Here is a 17075-nt window from a genome sequence, read left to right on the forward strand (position 1 = left end):
AATAGGGAATGGAGACGTATAAATAACTTAATCAAGAATCTTTGTCTAACTACAAATAATAAAATAGTAACCAGCATACACACATCAATCGAATATTAAAACCAGTAATCATTGTCAAAAGCTATGAGATATGAGTTGGAAAACGCTAAAATAGTTAACATTTGTCAAATTTCTCTATCACTCGGCAATTTCATATATTATGTGCAATATTAATATAATGATGCAAATTTCTTGTCGAGGATTAAGTTAAATATGCATCCAAACATTTTCTAATCATAAATTTCCCATGTCAGACAGGGAAGCGAGCAAGAAATTGTTAGTAACATCAGGCCCCATCGCTCCAAAATGGAAAATTGGATACGGCATTGTGTTAACGTTAACATAAAAGACGGATTGTAAGATGGGCATCAATGACTACATTTTATAAATAGAAAAGATGATCAATGGAAGGTTGAGGATGCTATTGACCTTTAGGTTCCATTTCTTTCGACGTAAAATGGGCATAAAACAAATTTTACCCCCATTTTTTACTTAAAAATGAGCATAACTTTTGTTTTAAGTCATTTTATGTCAAAGGAAACAAAGGGGTGCGTGAAGATCTTAAGGGGTGCCAATGGTCCTAGATGATTTAAAAGAATTAAAGGATCTGAATGTTAATGGACAGAAATTGGGCACTGCGTTGGATGTGAAGCATGTACATTTTTATCGACATCCTAAGGTCCAAAATTATTTAGAATCATGATCCAGACGTGGCCACAAAATCTAATGAAGCTTCCTAGATCCGAATGGAGGGTGCCTAGGTATGAAAATACCTTCTATATTTTTGTTCATTTATGTCTATTTATGAAAAAAGCTTTCCATTTCCATGACTATTTCTCTCTCTAACCCCAAACCGTAATTGTGTATAACCAGGGGCGGAGGCACATATAGCTTGAAGGGGGCCATGGCCCCTCATGACTTGCAAAATTCCTTTATATGGTGCATGGATCCGCCCCTGTGTACAACATAAGTAGGACCCAGGACACTCTGATGGATGGCCTGATTTGAAATGGATCATGTGACCTGACTCAAAGTAAGAATCAAAAAGTCAATCAGAAAGGGATCCGGGTAATAATGAATCTGAAATTATTGTGACCAAGACATAGGTGGATTCAATCCGAAGTGGATCCATTGGAAATCCTAAGGCCCGGTTGGTTTTAGATTTTGATAGCCAATTGTGAGTCCAAAACCTTTTTTTTTTTTTTTTTGTAAACTAGGGTTTGATGGGGACCCCTACCAATTTATTAAATGAAAAGAAAAATGATACATTTAAGTATGAAAATCATCACCCCTGTCCTTGAGACACACTAGATAGGGAAAACAAAGGACTAAAATGATCCAAAAAAACAAACAAAGGACGCAAAGAACTTGATGCCCCTAATGATCCGGGCGGTTCATCATCTTACTCAGCTTTCTGATTCTCTGGCTCTTCCTCAACTTCTGTTCTTAGTGGCTTGTCCTCTGTTTCTGGTGTAAAAACCGATTATTGTACTAAAAAATCACGTTTAATTTTGAGTGCAATTATCGGTTTCGGACTCACGATCGGTTTTCAAAATCTAGAACGAACTGGGCCTAAATAGGTTATGGGTATGATGAGTGCTGGCAACAATGCAGGCCGTCTAGATGTTGTCTCTGTAGGTCCCCATATCATTTTCCAATGGTTATATGTCCCACATGTAGTGGGGCCCACTTCATGAAAAGTCCAAATCGAAACAAAAGTTGGATGGAAAGTCGGGTTTTGGAGATGAGGCTTGACCACATAATCGGGACAGTTTTAGAGTGATCCTATATTCCTCCTATCCATATTTCGATCAAGAAAACACTTCCAAAAAGGAACTCCGTTCTGAAAATAAAGAAGTGAAAATGACCACAGAGTTGGCCATTTTCACACTGTATTTTGCATTGGTTGGGGATTCAAGCTCCCTTCTTTGTTTTTTAGCTCACATGTGTGTTAAGGTGGAGGATCGTTAAAATGGATTTCTATTTTGCTTGCAGCCCTCTTTGAACAAAGTTCAACATAGACCGGTCCAACTTTCACTTCCAACTCCAAGTCTCATACACGTGCTTTAAAGATTAAGATGTTTCAAGTACATTGAATTAAACTTCAATATGATGCACAATGTACGAACAAACGTGTGACAATACAAGCTCCCGTGCATTAACCAAATTGTTTTTTGGTAGGTAAGCTGGGATTGGGATTGAACCCCGACCTCTTGGTCAAAGAACAAATCCTTACCATTGAGCTAGAGGCTCAATCCTACAATATAACTAGTTATTATAAGGTAAAGATGGACATTGTAAGAATCAAGAGCTTAAATTCGTAAGTTCCGCTATGTTTGGTTGCTCAAAAGTGAGAGATCAGGATCTGCCCAAAGCATGTTTAGTTGCCATTTTGGGTTGAAACTCCCTCTGACCTCCAAACATTTTCCAGACATTATTATTGGCTTTTTTCCTAAGTGGCATCACTATTCCCTCCTCTAATCTTCTCTCCAAATTTCACCATTTTGGTGGAATTTGGTTGGAAGAGGAGGAGAAGATTTTTGTTTAATTCTCTTTTCTCTCTCTTCGACACTCTATTTTGGTAATGAAACCCCTACATCTCAATCTTCTCATGGATTGCCGCGCAAGCAAACCTCTCATAAAAATTCAAGGTCCCTTCGTCCCATTATCACAACATGATCGTGGATATCAATAGCCTTTATAATATATATATAATTGGAAATGATGGCCCCACTCCCTCGTTCTGATATTAGCTCTCTACACCTCATTAATCACCTTTTTTTATTGGCTATTTAGCAGTATGGGTGCAAGTTTGGCCCTGTCAGCCGTGACCCCGAACAGGGTCTGGGCTGGATTTTCCAACCCTGAGGACGGGTCAGGGTTCATTTTTAGGCCCTAACTCAGGGTAGGGTCGAGTTCAGGGTTGACACCCCAGGTAGCCTGACCCTAAGTTTTCTATTATAGAATTGAACCATCTGTGCATGTTTCTTTTGCTAATGTTTTCTATTATCTTAGATTGATGTTTCTTTAGATTATTATTATTAATTGTCTCTGTTGCCCGTCATGTTGTTGAATCCATATTGTCTTATTTTGTTCCCTATCTCTGTTTATTGATTATTTTGTTCTATATGATATGTAGTTGTTTTATTTTTGGCACTCTTAACAGGTATTTGCACTAGGGTCAATCAGGGACGGCCCGGCCCAATCAGGGTAGGCTAGGGCCGCACTGAGCCCTGTAGGGCGGGCAATGGGTTGAGGTTTCCTGGCCCTGACTCAGGGTCAGGGCGGCTTAGGGTCGAGATAATGGGATCCAGGGTTGGGCTAGGGTTTTGAAAAACTCGACCCAACCCGACCCTGTTGCAGCCCTATAGCAGCATTTTGAAAAGGGAAGTGATATATCCACCCCTTTTGATTACTTGGGACACCCAACATCAAATTACGTGGCAATCAGCCCCATCGAATCCTTCTGACAGGAAGTACATGAAATTCTTAGATAAAAAAAACTAATTCCTAGGTAAAAAATTTCGCAGAGAAACGTTTTTCCTGCAATCCAAACAGCACCTAAACGAATAAACACGACTAATAAACAAGATTAATAGTTTCTGAATTTGAAGTTTTGGGCATTTTTCATTTCAAAAGAATATTTGCTATAATAAAGATAATACTTCTAAACAGGTTATGTGTTTCGTTAAGATGAGGCAGACCTGTAAATAAGACTGTTTCCGGCCTACATTGTACAAAATAAGAAGAACCACTTCTCATTCCGACGACTGCAACAAACATGCAGGTCTTACTCGCCTTTTTCTGCTCTCAAAATAGATAGGGGAAATGATACCCACCTCCCCCCGCCAAAAAAGAAAAAGAAAAAAAAGGGGGGATAAAATCCCGCCCGGAACGTTATTCGTTGAGTATTAAAGGCAAAGAAAACGTTAAATGGGGGTGAATTTACCATTCCCTTTCTTTATTTTAAACCTTTGTGATTTGCCGCTGACAGCTTGCTAAGAATAACAACTGCTATAAGAAAAGGATTAAAGTGGGATGCCAATATAAAATCAAGGGGTGCATATATCAAGTCTCCAGGAAGTGATACATTTGCGCCCTTTGCTTCACCGGGCCACCCCCTCGCCCTCCTATTGTATATATATGACCACTGTTTTTAAAAGCCTACTAAGGGAGAAAGCAAGTGAGAGAAAGTGTCACCTCGTAGTAGCCCCCACTTGTACTAAAGAAATCGAGTCTCACTGGGTGGACAATTACTACTAGGATAATTACTGCTTGGATCACTCCTAAGTCCTAACGACCAATTTTGTGGTGGAATAATGTGGGTAATCAAGACTCTGGATCTTGTAGTCCATCAGGTGGTTACCCACATAGTCTTGGTCCAATGCCAAACAGACGTATCATGTAATTATAGAGGACGGTGCTAAATTTGCACCCCCCTATAGGATAATTTTCACCCCTAAACGCTTTTTGACGTCAATTCACCTTAAAGTGGTACGAATTATCCTCCAGGGGGTGCGAATTTATCACCTCCCATTATAAAAGGCTAAAACAATCAACAATTTAGCTTTTCTTGGCAAAACCCAATGGGATCTTATGGATCGAGGTGAGGTGAATAGAAATGGGCTGGACTTGTGGTTGCGAGTAGAATCACCAGATCCAATCATCCCTACATTACACATAGCCCAAGAGGCCGATGAAAGGCATTTTTCTAAAGGAAATACATCAGTATGCAAAAAGTACAAGTATCAGCTACATGTTTGATGAAACAAATTTATGTGTAAATTGGGGCATTGCTATGGATGGGCAGAGCAAAAAACAGAGACATCAAATGATAGTAATCCTTTGATTTGAGTGTTAAAAAAACTTAAATGGGTGATTGCAGAACACAGAAACCATGGAAAAAGACAATCAAATTTATAAACCACCCATACGATCACTTGAAATAAATTAAAACGGAAGTGTACATGCCCTTCAAATCATACAATTTCAGATTCACCTGACTGGGTTTCCGAAATAAAATATTTACAGAACAAATCAATTACCATTTACCACAAGATACGCAATTCAAGAAGCCAACAAGAAATGAAGAGCTGCAAACATTCACCGTTGATACTCGGGGTTAAATGCCAGTGCCTCACGGTAGATCATCTCTTTCATCTGTTCCTCTGTCAATGCGTGCTGCTCAAAGTCGAAGCTGAAGGGCATCAAGCAGACTGGCTCATCGCTTATATCATGCAGAGAGGCCAGGTAGGGATGCGCCAGTGCATCTTCCACTGTGACCAAAACAAAACATAATATACATTCAGGAAAGAGAAAAACAAACTCAGAGGAAGTCAAAGGCAAATGAAATTACTAAGTAACAAAAGGGAGCTTTCATGAGTCCCAAGGATTTTGGATCAAGGGCTATTTAACATGAATTTGCAATCTAATTAGGCCCTGTTCGTTTAAGATTATGGCAACCGATTGTGAGCGCTAAACTGTTTATTGTGCTCAAATTTAAACGTAATTTTGAGTCCAATAATCAGTTTGGCACTCACAATCGGTTGTCATAATCTAAACGAACAGTGTTAGATTGACTCAAACCAGATTGCATGTCACAAGCTGAACTCACAATCCAATCAGATTGCATGCCCAAACTAGCTCTAAGAGAATAAATGACTGAGCATATCAAAGCATGTATGAGCATTAAACAAGGATTCTAGTTCTGAGAAAGGGTTGCACAATCTGCTGAGACTCAAAATGGATCATCAGCTTGTACGATGAACTGTGTTGAATGATACATTTGGTACCCTATTTATATTCACTAGAAGTTACAAATATTGTTTTGTCCAATAGGAGTTACAAATGTTGTTTTGACCAAAATTCCAATTGTATACATGACAATCATAGTTATCTATCCCAAATCATAACGATACAGTGACAATTCTAGCCAGCCACAACAAGCTATTTCAACCAAATTGGAAGCATAATATTCGTATTTGTTGTCCCAATGGAACACTGGATTGAGGAAAACCCGTAATATTTATCTGGTGGATTAAAAGGGAATCTCCTCGCCCTTGGTCTTGTTTTTTAGGTATCAGGATATGGACATATTTCTTTTGCATATGCATATGCATATGCATATGGTCGATACCCATATTCTTCATGAGGAATACTCATAAATTGGTCAACTTTTGGGGTTGAATAATTTATAACCTCAAGGACTCACAATTATATGCCCTGATTGGTAACAGTGCAGGGCGTTGTCCTTGTATAGCTGCCATGCGATTTTCTTCATTTTAGGCTTTTCTCTTGACAAAAAAGAAGAAAGAATTGGGCAAGACATGATTTCCTGTATTTACATTTTTTTTTTACTTTTAATAGTGATGAGTGGGGCTTTGTTCATAGAAGCGTTTACTATTCCCACATCGATTGAAAAGACTCACAACTGATATTGATATTCCATTAACAGTACATTACAGCCAAGCTAGGTTAATTTTATTGCCTATGATGTGTCACCATTAAAAACACCCAATAGAAGTCAAAAATTTTCTCCCAAAAACTATCAGAAACACATGAAAAGTAATTATTAGAAATAACAGCTTTCTCAGTTAAAAATGATAACTTCATCCCAAACTATCTGAACAAAATTGACTTCTCCAAAGTATAAACTGCAGCAAAACAAAATTGCTGGAAAATATTTTATATAATGTGTAAACATTTTTCATTTACAAGTTACCAAGCATTATTACCATCCATTCATTAAATGATAAGAAAGTAAAGGAATTCTCCATAATCTGAGGGAACAACTTTCAAACAATGCCAGTACAATGGTTGAAGAGGATGATAGTATGCCAAATGGACATGAAGAATAGTTTTAATGAGCCTGCTTGACATGCTTTTTGGTGAGTGTAAACATATGTTAAAATATGTTTAATATTTTACATTGTGTCACAATCTGTCAGATACTCGGAGCCACAACCCAGTAGATGCATGGGTAGTCATTCTAACCATAGAGGATTGCACAGAAATAGCAATCAGTGCAATTTGACAAATATTATTACCAGCAATTTCCTTTTCAACAATTTTTAAGTGTATAAAAAGATAAAATTAAATTGAACAAATACCAAGCACTACCATTTCAAAAAATAAAAAAATAAAAATACCAAGCACAGAAAACAGGAAAGATCTTTACCGGTAATTCTCTGTCTAGGATCAAATGTCAGCATTTTCTCAACGAGATCAATAGCAGCAGGATGAACATGTGGAAACTTCTCAGTAAATGACTTTCGGGCATAGCGAGGAAGTTGCTGAATGTATCTTCTGGCATTTTCGTTCACGAAACCCAAATCAGTATCCGTCGGTGTGCCAATCATCTGTACGTATAACAATAATTGCTAATGATGAACTGTGGATGAAAAAACAAAAACGAATACGTGCTGATGAATGCACTCTCAGGATTTCCAACAAATTCAAGCCTTTAAATTCCAAGTAAAGCTTTCTACTTTGAGAAGGGCTACTTAGGTTACAAACAAATTTGAGGAAAACCCTCCATTTTCTTATCTCTTCCTGATAATATTCTCTCCACTTTTATCCATTTGTTTATTTCTTGCCAATTGAATTCAACAGTTATCCTAATTATTCCCTATTTTCTGTCATTCCTCATTCAAAAAAGGAAAAAAAAACAGCATCTATCCTTCTACTCATACACCTTAACTTCCACTGGACGAAGCACATCATCAACTCTCGTTTTCTTCAAAATTTAGGATGCGTAAGAATTTTTTTTTAAAGGAAAGGCCAAATCAAGTATTTAATTCTCGTTAGAATTGGACAATAGAAGTCCTCCAAAACCAGAATGCATATAAAATTGGAAAGAAACATTATTCAAAAACTGATGATTTACCTCCATTAGTAATCTTAGCTGGTGCACATGATCTCTCCCAGGAAATAAAGGCTTCCGATCCATCAACTCCATGAAAATACAGCCCACGGACCATACATCAATTGCCGCGGTATACTCTGATGAGTTTAACAACAACTCTGGTGCTCGATACCATCTAGTAACAACATACTCTGTCATGAAATCCGTTTCAGAAGTAATACGAGCAAGCCCAAAATCACAGATCTTCAAATCACAATTTGCATTCAATAGGAGGTTGCTTGGCTTTAAGTCCCTGTGAAGAACATTTGCAGAATGTATGTATTTCAATCCACGGAGGATCTGATACAGGAAATACTGCAAAAAAATGTCAAGAAGAAGGTGTTAGTTCATTCATAAAGCAAGTAAAGCAGTCACCTCTGAAAGAACAAAGATTGGATCAAACAATGACATCATGAAAATGGGGTTAAGTGTGCACATACACCACATGCATTGCCACAAAAGTATGCATGCACTCAGAAGAACAGCAGAGAGCTATGGCGGCCCGGGCTTCTCCAAAAGACTATCCAAAGAACCTAAGAGTAGTCCTTAGACCATTTATATGATTGAGTGGATTGGAAAGAAATTTTGGAAAAAACTGGACTTTATAACAAGGCTTTGCACTCAGACATGGATGACACACAAGTTTGTTTAATTAAATGGTTCAGTGAGCTATTCATGATGATCATCTGAAGCATATAAGATGTACAGTTCAATATTATAGGTTTTAAAATACTATACTAAATTAATACATAATGTGAGGCCACAAACAAATCCATGATTAAGTTGCCTAGTAAGGGATACGATGTATCCTCATCCACTAATTGGATCACCATAGTCAGAAACTCTGCTAACACACCAACAACCCATTGATGCTTCCATGAGATTAATTTAATAGAGGAGATCTCTTCTATAGTTTCCTAGCTCTGGTTCTTCGGCTCAAAATCCTCACCCCAGGACATAATTTCAATTGAAGAGAATCTTATTCTGATATCTGTGTAACACATACTGCTGAGTCTGCCTTCTTCACCTTCAGTGGTACCTATGTTCTTCCTGATATTTCTAGTTCCACCAAACATGATTAGGCAACGTCTACCTACTTCCAAGCTGACGCCCAGGGCCCGGACCACGTTAGCTTCGACCTACTGTCTTACAATTTATTTGCAAACTTTTATTTCAAGGCATTACTTTAAATAATGCTGTGCTTTGTGCTTTTCTGAACCCACTTATCAACTATGTTGCACTTTTAATTCATAGGAGTGTTGGTTACTTTTCAGGTGATCATGAAAAAAGCTCATGTCCCTCATGAGGATAGGGTCTTAGTTGAAAAAATGGTGTGATCTGAGGGAAGTAGAAGAGTAGGGAAAGATGAAGAAGAAGGTGTAGGAGATGAAGGAAATAGGTAAAATATGGGCTGCTGCAGTCAAGACTGCTAGAAACAGCCAAGGAACCGATTTGTTATGAGACAAGGAAAGAAGGAAGGATGATGATATGTTAGACATGTTGAGTCGCGCTTGCTTGTTCTCAAAATCGATCTCAAAAGTGGGTATCATCAGATATGAATAAGGCCTGGCAACGAATGGAAGACCACCTTTAAGACTTGTGAGGGTCTCTATGAGCAGCTGATCATGCCCTTTGGTTTATCTAATGCACGCAGTACGTTTTATGCGTGTGATGAACCAAGTGCTCTGACCATTCATAGGCAAGTTCACCGTCGTATATTTTGATGATATCCCCTATATATATATATATATATATATATATATATATATATATATATATATATATATATATATATATATATATATATATATATAAAGCGGAATCCTATAAGCTGTGGTGCTACCACGTGTCAGCCCCTCTATCCTGCAATTTTAAAAAGCCCTCTTTATCACATTTTGTCAAATCTTCTATTACTAAAAGCTATTAAATCTCTTATTAAAAGCTATTAAATCTCCTTTTATATCTCTTTCTCCCTCCTATCACGTAATTACAAAAGAGTGTTGCACCGTTATTGTTCCAAACAATGTTTCAGCCATTTGGTTTCCCCATTTACCTCCTTAAATTGGTAATATAAGTAAATAACGTGCCTCATCCCAATCAATTACCATCTATTACCTAAAAATTAGCAATCTCTCTCTCTCTCTCTCTCTCTCTCTCTCTCTCTCTCTCTCTCTCTCTCTCTCTCTCTCTCTCTCCACAACCCTAATTAAATCGTTTTCAATGTATTGTTTCTTTTCTTTCACCTTCACAGCCCTTTCAAATTCCCCACCACCAAGTGCCTCTTGAACACCCAATCTCTTTAACGGTTGCAACCCTATATTATTTTCCCATTAAATGGATTGAATGCACCACACCCATGAGCATCTTTGTATGTGTATCCTTTGACTTTCATTTTCCTCTCATAAATGGGATAACCCTACCTCTCTCAGCTAAAACCGAAGACCCAAATCAATGGGTTCGTTCCCCATTTCTGATCTTTTCTTTGAGCCATCTTTTTTTCCCCTCCCTAATCTTTTTATGTCTTCTTTTGCAGTGCCACGAGGCTGTCGACTGATCACTCTTCGTTGTCAAAAGCTGGGCAGTTCTGTATTTAATAACTTAAATCTTGGTAAATACTATTATTTTGGTATGAGATGTGGGTTCAAGTTGACAATTTTTTGCCTAGAGTATGATATTCTATATGGGTTGTAGAATTTGAGTGATGGGCATATTTTGGGAATTTATTTTTGCCGGATGATTATTTGTAGTCATTTTTTTGGCACATATGATTAGTTTGGATTTCTCTCTGAAATTGGGTTGTGCTTCGCCGGCGATGACCACCTCATACTCACACGATCAAGGTATAAGGGTTTTTGCTCTGTATGTTATAATAGTCTAACATCTGTTTTTTGATATTTGTATTTGTCTTTAATGGTTATATGGCAGTTGGGGTTTTTGATTAAGCATGAAACTTAATTTTAATTTAAGGGTTTTTAATTAGGGGCTTTCCCTATAAATTTTGTTTGTTTTGTGCAGGAAAATTTTAATTTTGCTGATTTATACCACAGTCCATTGATTATTTTACTCGACCATTTTCTTTGTTTTGTTTTCATGTTTTTAATTAGGGGCTTTCCATCTATTTTCGGCTTTTTTAATTGATTATTATTTATCCTTTCTTTTCTTTTTATTACTGTATCTGTAATCAGATTTTTCTAATCGAGAGATAGAATAAACATTTAGGATCTTATTTAAGTTAATTTTAGCTCCATCTTTATGATGATTGAGAAATTTTTGGGCATTCTGCAATCCTTTAATAAAGAGTTATCACCTAAAGGTTATTCGTATGGACATGACTTTCTTAAATTTTCAAATCTGGTACATGGCTCTTTGAAGATATCTTTTCTTAAATTTTATATTTTCTATATCTATATACCAAATGTCTGTTGCTTTTTTCCCGCCTATGCGTGCTTTACCTTCAATTTGAGGCTCCAATACATTATACATGTTAGGCTATTCAGCTTTCTTCAATACTTTCCACTAAAATAACATGTTAGAATCAAAAAGAGAAATCAGGGTTTTTTTTATTGGTTTATATACATGATGTTTCAGAAATGTTTTTAGAGGGACCTTCAATTTATGATGATACTCTAAATTAGCCATAATCATATCATTTTACTCTAAATTGTGGGAGAACAAAAATATTTCGAGAAAAAAGTTGTGTCAGAGATGTTTTTTCCTGCAATACAAACGTATTATTTCTTCAGATTGGCTTATCTAATGCAATATTCATTTAAAATGCATGTGTGCTTTTTAAATGATTTGATGCTTCACTGGGTAATTTTTTACCATTACAAGTTAAATTTCACAATATTGGATTAAGGCATAAGCATATGTTTGTTTACACTTCCTTCTGAATTGAAGGAATTCTAGCTATATTCAAGTTGTTTTGGGTATATCTATTATTCTTTTATAGCTATTTTAGGGAAAAGTATCAGACACAATTTGAAATAGAAGACCATTGATATGATTCTTTGATAGCCATTTTTAGCCACATTAAGGAAAGGAAAGTCATTTCTAAAATTTTCCTAATTCCAATTGATGCAATAGAAGGACATTGATGATTTTCACTTGGGCTCTCTTTAGATTGCAGGAATTTTTTGGAAATGTTTGGAAAGGTCAAAGCAAGTTCCTACAACTTTTTATTTTTTGGAACGATTTATGAATCTATAAAAATTTACATTTTTTACACAGCCTGTATTTGAAACACTTCTTTTGAATTATAAGAAAAGTTTACCGGCCTTGATAAAAAAGATGATATATCTGTTTATGGTGGTATTTGTGACATTTGGGGTCGAACAAATATTCTTTGATGTATAAAAACTCTCCAAATTATTCATGGATTTTCTTGGAATCTAAACAAGATTGGTTCAACGGCTTTATTTTCTAGGTATGCATGTCATAGAAGCTTTAATCACATGTGGGTTGGTTCGCTTAATTTTCTTTATGAATGCTTATTTGTTTGTTTGTTTTTCCCGTTCCCGTGCAACGCACGGGTTTGCAACTAGCCTTCATTTATAGTAAGGACCCCAGCAAGCATACTCCCAACGTGCAGAAAGTTTTCGAAGCCTTAAGGGAGAATGAATTGTTCGCCAACCTCAAGAAATGCGTATTCACAGATAGTCTAACCTTCTTGGGATATATTGCGTCAGCAGAGGGCATTAAAGTTTACCCTATCAAAGTCGAGGCCGTAAGGGGTTGGCCAGTGCTGGCATCTATCAGTTGTGTGTGACGTTTTCATGAACTAGCATCTTTCTATCAGCGATTTATTCGCAACTTTAGCTCTGTGATCACACCAGTCACTGAGTGTTTAAACTGTGGTGTATTCCACGAACGACAAAGTGGTAGTTAGGAATATGCTCCACAAAGTCATACTTCTAGAGGGCCAAAGGGCAAAAATCCATGACATAATATGATGAACGATGTGACCATGGAGAATCCAATACACTTCAAAGAGACAGAAGACATAGTACCACAAATCACAAGCAAACCAACAATGAAAAAAGAGATGGTCGGTGGACTCGGCATCAAAAAGGTAAAGAGCACATTGGTTTACGATAACTTGATTCAATCTTCCCTGAAGATACAAAGGACAAGAAGGTGAGGAAACATATAAGATCTTTGGCGTTTGGGGAAGAATTGAGTATAACTCACGCATTCGTGTACAAACTAGTGCAGAAATTCTGATTCTTTCTCATTTTCTTTCATTCAAACCATTTATAAACAGCGTGTTGTAACAAAGAAATTCCAATGACCATTTGATATGATTCGAGCAGGTCCTAAATAATAAAAAATCTTTCCCAGTCAGAGATCCAACTCTCCTCCCACTGGTTGGGAGCTCCCAGTTTCATGTTCTATTTCACTCCCCGATGGGGTTTTTTCACTTTTCCCTCATGGTACTACCTCGCTATCGGTCACCCAGGAGTATTTAGCCTTGCAAGGTGGTCAAGGGGGTGGGGCCTGTAGCTTAGAGGATTAGAGCACGTGGCTATGAACCACGGTGTCAGGGTTCGAATCAGTGTTTAAAAATGCAGATGTGAAGCGGGATGCGGCAACAAAAATCCTTGTCGACTCAGCGCAGATGCGGCCAAGAACGCAGTTGACACAGTCATAACTCGGGAGAGTCAAAGGAGTTTTTATTGACTCGGTGGGGCAAAACGTGAAACGCGGATGCATGCAAAGCGGAACGAGACCAAGGTAAAAGAGAGTCGACTCGGGCGAGTTCCGAGTCGAGTCAACGAGTTTTTAAACACTGGTTGAATCCCTCCCGTTTTCTTCACTCCGCAAATGAGAGATTTATTGCGAATGCGATCCACTGTGAGGATCTTATCTCAACAAGCAGACCAACAAAAAGCGTTAATCCTTAGAGGAGCTTTAGATTTCCAAACTCACATAAAGTAAAATTAGAGGCTAACAGGCCTATAAGATTAGTTTTTAATCGCCATTTCAAAAAAAAAAAAAAAAAGATTAGCTTTTAATCGAAATATACTTTTTTCCAATTTTTTTTAACTTAAAATCCATGAAAAATAAAGATTCATACTCTATCCGTACGCAAGTGCATCAAATCAACAATTAGTTGACACATCTGCACAATAATTGACGAAACAAGCAAAAACATTTACCAAGCAAAATTGTGAAAGCCGAAGCTTCTCAATCCACTTTGATTGAAATTTCAACATAACGATCGAAGTTTTGTAATTTAAATACTAAATCGGTAGCATTTGAATTCACAGGACCTAAACGTTGAATGTCAAAAGGATTTCATTTCTGTAATGACGGAATGGAAATATGTTCGTCATTTCGAGTCAATTTCTGCCAATGTTTAAAACCATTCTCAAGGGGATGTATCTAAAGTGGAGTTAAGCTTATTAGTATTTTATATTTCAAAAGATATTTAACAAGGCTGGCTTTACAAAAACATCACTGGCCAGGTAGGCACAATATGAAACAGATATGAATGCTCCAATACTATGAAAGGGAGCCAACAATTAAATTTACACTTAATAATAATTCTAATTATTATTAAAACTCAAATGAAACCTGACAGTGCTCCTCTGATAAAGCTTGATTGGAGCGAATTATTTGATGAAGATCAGTATCCATTAGCTCATAAGCAATGTAAACATCATTAAATGTCTCCCGAAGAGGCGGTGGTATTATATCTCTGATCGCCACAACCTATACGATAAATGAAAATGCCACTGGTCAGCAAGAGATTTCATGTGAAGCTGTAAGCATATAACCACAGAAACGACACTAACGTTCAATAGTAGAAAATGAAAAAAAAAAGTTATATGGAATGACAAAGATATTTGAAAACAGATAAACACAACAGATTTTCAGCTCTGCACAACCTATCCTCTGCAGTTGAACATATGATATGACCCAATACATGATGTACAAGATACTGTGTACTGGACTTGGTATGTGTATATTGAGGAGAACTCTGCATATCTTGCTATATGAGTATGTTTGATCAAGACAGACAGTTGTTGCCATTTCATGGTTAAAAAGTAGAAGTGTGAAGTCTTTTCTTAGGATATAAAGGCGTGTGCATCACTTCCACCTATTTAAACGTACGTTCCTTTCAAAGAAAATCAATCATTAGCACCATCCATCCCCCCTGTCAGCACGGTGATGAAACAGGGCAACGATCCTAGTTCCTTCCAGAACAATTTTTCGTTTATTTATGAATGTATGTTACTCCTTCAAATCCGTCTTCAGGTTCATCATTTATTGCTAGGAAAAGTTGTGGTTCTGTAACATCAATGTCACCACCCCGTATAGTCTCATCCACATGAGGAGATGTAGCAGTTTCTTACAAATTTCCAGCCCCCTCTTTAAGTGACAAAATTGGTAAAAGAAGCTCTGTAGCAGTTACTTGTGTTGCATGACATCGATGATTCTACATTTCACAAGTTTAAAAGATAAAAAAAGAACACCCTGACAATAAGTACAACGCCACGCAATTCCTAATTTCATCCCCAAGGCAATCAGATTAAGCTACGTTCAGTGCTTCAAGTAAACGGAACTCCATCAAAGGAGGCATAGAAATTCAAAGAAGAGGATGTTGATGATTTAGGTATTAGCTTTCTGACCATGCTACAAATTCGTAATGATGCCCTAGATTAGTAGGTTTGATTTGAGATCAATGATATATTCTACAACCAAAATCATATTACACATGCTGATCAAAGACCTTTTGCAATAAAAAGTAAAAAACCTCTCTCGTCTAATGGCAACAATATGTACAAAGCAATCTATAGAAACAATTCAAAGAAAACAAATAGGGAAAAAGAAGAAAAAAAAATATCATCACTCACTGACGTTTTCATGATCCATATGCCGGAGAAGCTTGATCTCCCGCAGAGTTCTCTTCGCATCGATTTTGTTATCAAAAGCGTTTGCAATCTTCTTTATTGCAACTTGCTCGTTCGTCTCCGAATTCAAAGAAGAACTAAAAAGATCACAAAAAGAAAATTGAAGAAGGAATCATCAGAAAGAGGCATAAATTTTTTCAAAATTAGGGCAAAAACTGAGAATTGGAAGGTGTAAATACCATACGATTCCGTAGGCACCCTTTCCAATGGGCATGATCGGAGGCCTATATTTGGAGGTGATCTCGAAGATATTTCCGAAGATATTGTACTGGATGAAACGGCCTCCGTGGCTGAGAATCGCGGGAATATTCTCGATTCCGGCCGGCAACATCGCCGGCGGTTGTCCCGTCTCGGACATTACGGTGTCGGAGGCCTGAGCTGCGTCCATTTCCTAAAACCCTAGAAATTTTATACAATCTATTGAGAGAGAGAGAGAGAGAGAGAGGTCTCTGGCAATTGCAGATATGAATCTCTCTCCCTCCTTGGGTTTGTTTTTTCTAGTTACTTTTTCTTTTTTTTTGGAAATGTTATTAGTACAACTCTATTTTGATATTGGTTCGTGAGAGCATTTTGGGAAATGTAATAATAAGTTAATAACCTTTTTAACGTCTCTTTAAATACTAAAAGACAAGATGGGTTAGCGAAAATATCAAAATATGGTTGTGTTGATATCGTGTTTTTCTTTTTTCTCTGCTATTCAGGGAAAATTCGGGATTTAATACGGAGAGATCGAGAATCGAGGATCTTGAAGCATCAACGGAGTATATTCTGTTGATGTAAACAGACGGTTGAGATTAAGACGGCGGCGCCAAAATGTGTCAGGTCGGTCTGCGCACGGAAGGTAAGCCGGCTAAGTCGCGAGCTGATCGATGACTCACTAATTAGTTTATCGAGAAATCTATTTCTCGATTTATTTCCAGTTTGAAACTTTGAACTTTGAACAAATAAACAATAGAGTAGTAAGTTTGTTAGGCGATGAAATGGAATTATTATGGTCTTTAGCTTTGACCCGAAACTGCTGTGATTAGAATTCCGTTTCACGTGTAGACACGAATACACGATACCGTGGTGGTTAGACTTAGAGGCTGTCTCCCCTCCGTTGCGACGGACAAACGGATTCTTTATGGGCTGATTTGTGCATGCCTTTTTTTATAGATACACCCCCCTCCTTTGTTCGTTTGTTTATTTTAATTATAAAGCTTCAGTAGGGCTTTGTT

The 17075-nt window shown here is 37.3% G+C and overlaps 1 protein-coding gene and 1 long non-coding RNA gene across 2 annotated transcripts; one reads left to right on the forward strand and one right to left on the reverse strand.

Annotated features, from left to right (window-relative positions):
* Positions 1-4955: 4955 nt before the first annotated feature.
* On the reverse strand, positions 4956-16408 carry LOC143860066 (mitogen-activated protein kinase homolog MMK1). The gene is made up of 6 exons (XM_077370577.1): positions 16038-16408; positions 15806-15935; positions 14519-14656; positions 7925-8257; positions 7217-7397; positions 4956-5315 (listed from the first exon to the last, which is right to left on the reverse strand). Exons 1-6 carry the CDS (start codon positions 16244-16246, stop codon positions 5143-5145), a joined length of 1164 nt encoding a protein of 387 aa, XP_077226692.1. The 5' UTR covers positions 16247-16408; the 3' UTR covers positions 4956-5142.
* Positions 10005-12169, forward strand: LOC143860067 (uncharacterized). Its single transcript, XR_013239571.1, has 2 exons — positions 10005-10782; positions 12065-12169. It is a non-coding gene; the product is annotated as an uncharacterized LOC143860067 (long non-coding RNA).
* Positions 16409-17075: the final 667 nt, after the last annotated feature.

Source organism: Tasmannia lanceolata, unplaced genomic scaffold (assembly GCF_043159265.1).
Source record: "Tasmannia lanceolata isolate RefF3 unplaced genomic scaffold, GAP_Taslan_0.1 ptg000037l, whole genome shotgun sequence".
Taxonomy (NCBI): domain Eukaryota; kingdom Viridiplantae; phylum Streptophyta; class Magnoliopsida; order Canellales; family Winteraceae; genus Tasmannia; species Tasmannia lanceolata.